The 7,291-nt window shown below is 45.5% G+C and overlaps 1 protein-coding gene across 3 annotated transcripts in view; it reads right to left on the bottom strand.

Moving 5' to 3' along the window:
- Positions 1-1,070: 1,070 nt before the first annotated feature.
- LOC101168166 (rab11 family-interacting protein 5) overlaps positions 1,071-7,291 on the bottom strand; it is a 28,642-nt gene continuing 22,421 nt past the window's right edge. For all 3 annotated transcript variants that reach the window (XM_023951555.1, XM_023951556.1, XM_023951557.1), the window contains 2 exons: positions 3,428-3,569; positions 1,071-3,312 (listed from right to left, as the gene is read on the bottom strand). In XM_023951555.1, the coding sequence (XP_023807323.1) occupies positions 3,055-3,312; positions 3,428-3,569 (400 nt within the window). In that variant the 3' untranslated portion in view covers positions 1,071-3,054. The remainder of the gene's footprint in view (positions 3,313-3,427; positions 3,570-7,291) is intronic.

Below are 7,291 nucleotides of genomic sequence, written 5' to 3'. Positions count from 1 at the left end.
TAGTCAGTGCTACTGTTCTGGGCTGCACAGTGGTGAAGTGGTTAGCACTCACCTCACAGTGTAAATGCCCTAGTTCCCACCTGGGTCCTTTCTTGGTTGCTTGCACATGTTCTCTTCGTGCATGTGTGGTGTTTCTCCAAGAACTCTGGTTTCCTCCCACAGTCCAAAAATGATGTTTGATGGGTTCATTGATGTCTCTAAATTGCCTCTAGGTGCGCATGTGAGTGTGTGTCCCTGCAGCAGACTGGTGACCTGTTCAGGGTGTGCCCCTGGATAGCTGGGATAGGCTCCAGCAACCCCACAACCCTGAAATGGATTCAGTGGGTTCTGAAAACTATGCTTCTGTTCTGTTGGACCAGCTGAGGTCCACCAGGAAGTTTGAGTGAAAATGGGTTTAAAGCAAGTAACTCTTTAAAATAGCACCTTTTTACGCGCGCTTTACAACACGCATCATCCCAAATGATAGTAAACTGGTAGAAAATGAAAGCCCCCCCCCCCCAAGACTTCCGTTTCCTTCTGAACCTGGACTACACCAACCAGGAGGTTCTTGTAGTGGGTTTTACAGTAAATATCCTGATTAAAGGATATACCTGATAAATTAAACAGGATAAAGTTCATCCAGTTTACTGGTGTATATGGATGTATGTACATGTATATATTTTCCAATCATTCCATCACCAATTATCCTAAGTTTGATATATCTCTGTTAAGATTCACATATTTGTGTTGTCTTCATTAGTTTTATTTTTGTTTTTATTGCATGAAATAAACCACTTCCATATCCAAATGGGGAAAATAGAGCCTCCTGGTGGTGACTTTCTCCACAGACGAGCTCAGATATAAAAACATGGATGAAAATTACCGTTGATGTGTTTGATTGTTTCTGCATGAGCTGCTAACTGATGCCAGTGAAGAGGCATCAAATCAATTTCAAATAATGTTGACCTTTAACTTAAGTTTGCCCTTCAGCTGCCTCATTTGTTCTTAGAAATACAGAAATTAAGCAAAGAAAAGGGTCAGAATTGATCAAATTTAAAGAATGAAACACTGAATTTAAAAAAAAGAAAGCGTTTTAACATATTGTGAGCATAAACCACAAAATATTCTTTATTAAATATACAAAAATTGTGAAACATTTGCATCACAGAGTGTAAACGTTCCAATCCTGCCCCACAGCTGGAGCCCGTTCACACAGTTGGGGGAGCAAACAGTTCAGGCTGACGTCTGAATGCTTCCCCGTGGAAGACAGCGGACGTCGGATCAGCGCCTGCTGCCGGCTGCTTCTGGAAGCGCCGCTCAGCAGCAGAGGCGGAGGCCAGGCGTCAGTCGGAAGTGCTGTATAAGATAACTAAGTGCTGTTAGACTAACAAACGTACTGCTTTGCTTCTGACAGTTCAGTGCAAGAACATCCATGAATGCTAACGGAGGCATAATGACCTGAACACTGTTTTCGCTTTTGTTTTTGGCATTTCACAGTAAAAGCACTCTTTTCCTATGGGTATGCAGACACTTTATTCTGTGCATTAATCTAAAGAACAAAGAAGCAGAAAAATAAAGCCTTCGGAGAACAGATGGCTTTTCCTTTTCCAACCTGCCCAGACAGGAAAATTCATTCTGGAGCAGCGTCCAAACACAGCGGAAATAAGGCAGCATTTGGCATTTCACTATGACATTAAAGATGATTCCCTTTATGACACCTGGAGCAGAAGCAGATGTGATGCGCACACTGGGGGAGGGAGGGGGGGGGGTCAGGCACCAGCATGTTGCAGGCATCTCCTCATCGTGCAGGAGTCTTGTGGAGGAGGCACGTGTGAGGAGGAGGAAGAGGAGGAGGGAGGAAGACCAGAGAAGCTCCAGCCTCTAACAGGAGTGACGCCCTCTTTACCTGAAAATGCCGTGACCGCAGCCCGCCAGCTCAGCAAGCACACACAAGAGTGTGGATGTGTGTACAAAAAGACCCAGAAAGAGCAGAAGAAAGCAAACAGTTGTCTAAGAACACTTTGAACATTCAGAAGCTACAATCTGTTCCGGCGCCGTCCACGTGGTGAGGAACGTTTTACCTCCGCTAATTTGGCTTGTTTTACTTTCACTTCTGTGTTGCCTGGAAAAACATCTATAAAAATGCAAGAACGCACAAACGCAGACATCTGTGCACGTGAACGCACAATAACTTCATGGGGACCCCTTCACTGGAATTCAAACCTCAACTTTACAAAGATTTACTGCCTTCATTTGTGAGGTTTTTGTAAGTTGTGTGATCGTTTTTTCTGCAAGTTGTGTTACTCTTGTGTAAAAGTTTGTGTGTCGTGCAACAGTTGCCTATCTTCTGTGCGTCTGTTGTGTGACAGCAATGTGACAGCTGTGTTTTGGTTGTGCGGCTGCTGAGTGACTGTTGTATAATAGTTGTGTGAGGGAGGGATGTGTTTTCTTTGGGTGTCTAAGGTGTGTGATGGTTGTGTGTTTGTTGCATTACGGCTGCGTGCCTGTTGTGTAACAGTCCTGTTTTAGTTGTGTGTTCAAGGAGTAACTGTTGTGTGAATGCCGTGACTGTTGTGTTTTGAAGGTGTGACTGTTGTGTGACTTGTGTGATGGTTGTTTTAATTGTGTGTGGCTGTTGTTTTGATAGCGTGACTGTTGTGTAACTTGTGTGAATAATCTGTGACAGTTGTGTTTTGGTTGCATGTGTATTGTGGGAATGTTGTATAACTATTGTGTGTCAGTTGTGTGATCCAGTTGTGTACAGTTTTTAAAAAAGGCAGACCCCCCCTCCCCTCAGCCAGAATCTGTCTGCATGTTCGGTTCCAAACCCAAACTTCCCTGTTGAAACAAAAGAGGGGGGCACGTGCCCCCCCCAACGTGGCTTGTTAAATCTGGAAACAACCTGAGGCGGAGCTACATTCAAACCCCTCAGACCGTCCTAAAGTGGGGGGCGGGGCCAAGCTGGAAAACGTCGCATCTTCTGTGTCCGTGTATCAACACTATGTATGACCGCAGAGCAGTGAGAAGCCTAAGAGCTGTTCCAGTGGGCGGGGGCGCACTCTGCCCCCACCCCTGTCACTTGAGCTTGGAGCGCACTTGCAGGAGGGTGGGTTTCTGCTCCATGATGCGCACCAGCAGCGTGTCGATGTAGTCCTCCAGGTCTCTGACCTGTGGCTTCAGCTTCTTAAGCTCCGCCTCCCGTTTGGCCAACAGCAGTTTCTGATTCTTAAACTCCTCCTGATGCCTCTGAAGCTCCGCCTCCCGCTGGACCAGCAGAGCCACCAGCTGGCTGTGGGTCAGGTGGTAGTACGAGCCCGCCCCTCCTGTGAGAATCTGGGAGCACATGACCGCAGGAGTTTAGGACGCATTCAAACACAAAAATCTGACTGTAGAAATCAGTTCTTCACATTTCTGTCACAAACCAATGGGGGGTGGGGGGGTTTCATACCTTCTTCTTGTCCTCCTGCTCTGTCAGGTGGCTTCCCCTCCCCGGGTGGATTGTGGACTTGAGCTTCTCTAGGCCGCTGGCCAGCTTTGAGCGCTCCTCCTCTGGGGGGGCAGTGGCCGTCAACGGCTTCACCGGGTGGGGGCTGTGGACGAAAACAAGACAGGAATAGAAAGAGACCTTCAACCATCAACCACCCCAGCAGGACACGCTCATCCTCATCTGGGTGCCATTCTGGAGGTCAACGATTTGAGATCTTCTGACAAACAATTTAAACATGTAAGGTGTGAAAACTAGGGATGCCCTATCCAGGGTTACTGATCCCTATCCAGGGTTACTGATCCCTATCCAGGGTTACTGATCCCTATCCAGGGTTACGGATCCCTATCCAGGGTTACTGATCCCTATCCAGGGTTACTGATCCCTATCCAGGGTTACTGATCCCTATCCAGGGTTACTGATCCCTATCCAGGGTTACTGATCCCTATCCAGGGTTACAGATCCCTATCCAGGGTTACTGATCCCTATCCAGGGTTACAGATCCCTATCCAGGGTTACAGATCCCTATCCAGGGTTACTGATCCCTATCCAGGGTTACTGATCCCTATCCAGGGTTACAGATCCCTATCCAGGGTTACTGATCCCTATCCAGGGTTACGGATCCCTATCCAGGTTTATTGATCCCTATCCAGGGTTACGGATCCCTATCCAGGTTTATTGATCCCTATCCAGGGTTACGGATCCCTATCCAGGGTTACGGATCCCTATCCAGGTTTATTGATCCCTATCCAGGGTTACTGATCCCTATCCAGGGTTACTGATCCCTATCCAGGGTTACGGATCCCTATCCAGGTTTATTGATCCCTATCCAGGGTTACTGATCCCTATCCAGGGTTACGGATCCCTATCCAGGGTTACGGATCCCTATCCAGGGTTACTGATCCCTATCCAGGGGGAGCAAGGGGGAGCAAAATCCCAGAACCCCACGGGGGATCTAGTGAACGATCTAGGACCAAAGTAACAAAGGTTACTACCATCAGTAACACATTATGACGCCTGGTGAGATGGACAATGCACTGTAGGCAGGGGGGGAGCCTTCTGCCCTGCATTAAAGATAATGTTCTGTGGCTGACCATCCAAAAAAGGAATACTTATGTAAACTCTTATGTACTCTTATATAAGGTTCTATGTTGCTAATAACCAAAAAAGGAGAATGTCTTGATATGTTTATGATGTTTCTATGACTGACCCCCAAAAGGAATGTTTAATATAAAGTTTTATCCTGTTAAGGGAGGACTCTGTAGAGCATATCCTGACAATGTTTAGAATTTTATCCTGTTACTGACCCGTAAAAGGAGTGCTCTGTAGAAGATATTCTGACATGTTTATGATGGTATAGGATGAGTCTACGTGCAGGGTGAGCCTGCGGGAAGGGACCGGCCCTCCTTTTCCTCACGCTCATCAAAGAATATAAAAGATAAGGAAGCCCAACTTTATTCAGAGTCTGCTGTGGGTTACGTACGAACGCCCAGCCGGAGTTTTGTTTCAAGCCACTCTATCGGGACTGTTGGCTCTCCAGTCCGTGTGTCACGGTAGGGGCAGATGAAATGTTTTCTGTTGAAACTGCATGGCTTAAACTCCTGTGTTATGTTGTGTGACTGTTTTGAAGCGGGGAATAAAAAGACACATTTTATTCTAGCTTGCAGTCTTTGAGTCATTTGTTTCTGCTCAGTGCCTACCTCCCTCGAACCTGCAAAAAATTATTTCATAAAACACCTGGGAATCAAATCCTGCAGAGCAGACGTGTCTCCCTGCTAAAGCCAGTACATATGCAGACCGGTCTTAAGTTTGCTAGAGAGCATTTGGATGGTCCAGAAGGGGGTTGGGAGAATGTCCTATGGTCAGGTGAAACCAAAATAGAACTTTTTTCTACTCGTCGTGTTTGGAGGCGAAAGAATGCTGAGCTGCATCCAAAGAACACCAAACCTACTGTAAAGCATGGGGGTGGAAACATCATGCTTTGTGGCTGTTTTTCAGCAAAGGGAGCAGCACGACTGATCCGTGTAAAGTACAGAATGAATGGGGCCATGAATCATCAGATTCTGAGTGTAAACCTCCTTCCATCAGCAAAGGCATTAGAGATGAAACGTGGCTAGGTCTTTCAGCAGGACAACCATCCTAAACACACTGTATGGGTAATGAAGGACTGGCTTTGTTAGAAGCATTTCAAGGTTCTGGAGTGGCTTAGCCAGTCTCCAGATCTCAACCCCATAGAAAATCTTTGGAGGGAGTTGAAAGTCTGTGTTGCCCAGCGACAGCCCCAAAACATAACTGCTCTAGAGGAGATCTGCATGGAGGAATGGACCAAAACATCACTGCTCTAGAGGAGATCTGCATGGAGGAATGGACCAAAATACCAGCAACAGTGTGAAAACCTTGTGAAAACGAACAGGAAGCGTTTGACTGCTGTCATTGCCAACAAAGGGTATATAACAAAGTATTCAGTTGAACTTTTGTTATTGACCAAATAGTTATTCTCTAACATAATTTATAAATAAATTCTTTAAAAATCAGAAAATGTGATTTTCTGGATTTTGTTCTCTCATGTTGTCTCTCATAGTTGAGGTAAACGTATGATGAAAATTACAGGCCTCTCTCATCTTTTTGAGTGGGAGAACTTGCACAATTGGTGGCTGACTAAATACTTTTTGCCCCACTGTATATCCATTCATTTGGGCCGCTTGCAGTCCCTTGGCAGTTGGCTCACTGCCGTCTATCCATTTTAGTCTCATGAAGTAAAAATCTTCTTTTTTGAAGGTCATTATTCGGATAAAGACAAATCACTTGATGTCAGTTTTAAACATTTACTACAAGTGTTGTTGAGCCTGGAAGTCCGAATTTGTGTATATTTAACCGAACTGTTTTTGTACACCACTTATTGACAAAAATAAGAGGACTGGACTAAGTTACCCTGTACCCTCTGGTTTTCCAAACAGGAAGTACCTGCTGGTTCCAAGAAGCCAAAATCCTATAGACTTCTATAGAGAAGCTGTAACTGTTACTACCGTTATGTTTAACATGTTCTTGATAATCCCCCCCCCCCCCCCCCCCCCCATATGTTTTCTTTACTTCTAGATATAAACTGACCAATTAGAGGCCTCAATAAAAGTATGTGGTCTCTAATCCAACATTCAAAGAGTTTGACAGATTTCCTGTAACCTGCTTCCAAGTGGTAGGGGTGTGGACTTCCAAGAAGCTCACTCCTGATTGGTGAAAGTGGTCGTCATAGAAACGACTGACTGACTTGGACTATTCATTGCTTACGGACTATTTCTGGCTCCAACATGATGGACCCATATCCTGAAAAAAACGGCCACTGAATTGACTTCATTTCGTTGGAGTTGCGAAGCTCAGCGCCTCCTGCTGCTGAATTTAAGGCAGGAAATGTCATGATCTGCTCATAATATGCAGACTTCAGGTAGAGCATTTATCTGTAATAATAGACTTAAAATATATAGCGTTGATCATAAAAATCTGAATAAAATAAAAACCAAATCCCTGATCGGGAGGCAACATCTGATTTCAATCGAGTTTGAAATTACGTGATTGGACCAATTACCGTTCACGTGATCAGGACATCCCTAGTTACAATTTTTGTTAGCATGCTTCAGGGAGAACATCCAGGCTGAAGCAGCAGCTTCAGAGTCTTCAGACTCGTTCTCTAAGGCAACAGCAGAGATGAAACAACATTTAAGCCCCTAACACGCCTCAGGGACGGAGGTAGAGGAGGGCAGGGCTCATGCAAAGACGCCAGCGAAGAACAGGGAGTCAGGTGTGCGTAGGTGTGAGGTCAAGAAGAATCAATCG

Source organism: Oryzias latipes, chromosome 22 (genome assembly GCF_002234675.1).
Source record: "Oryzias latipes chromosome 22, ASM223467v1".
Classification (NCBI taxonomy): domain Eukaryota; kingdom Metazoa; phylum Chordata; class Actinopteri; order Beloniformes; family Adrianichthyidae; genus Oryzias; species Oryzias latipes.
This window is presented reverse-complemented; position numbering and strand designations above follow the sequence as displayed.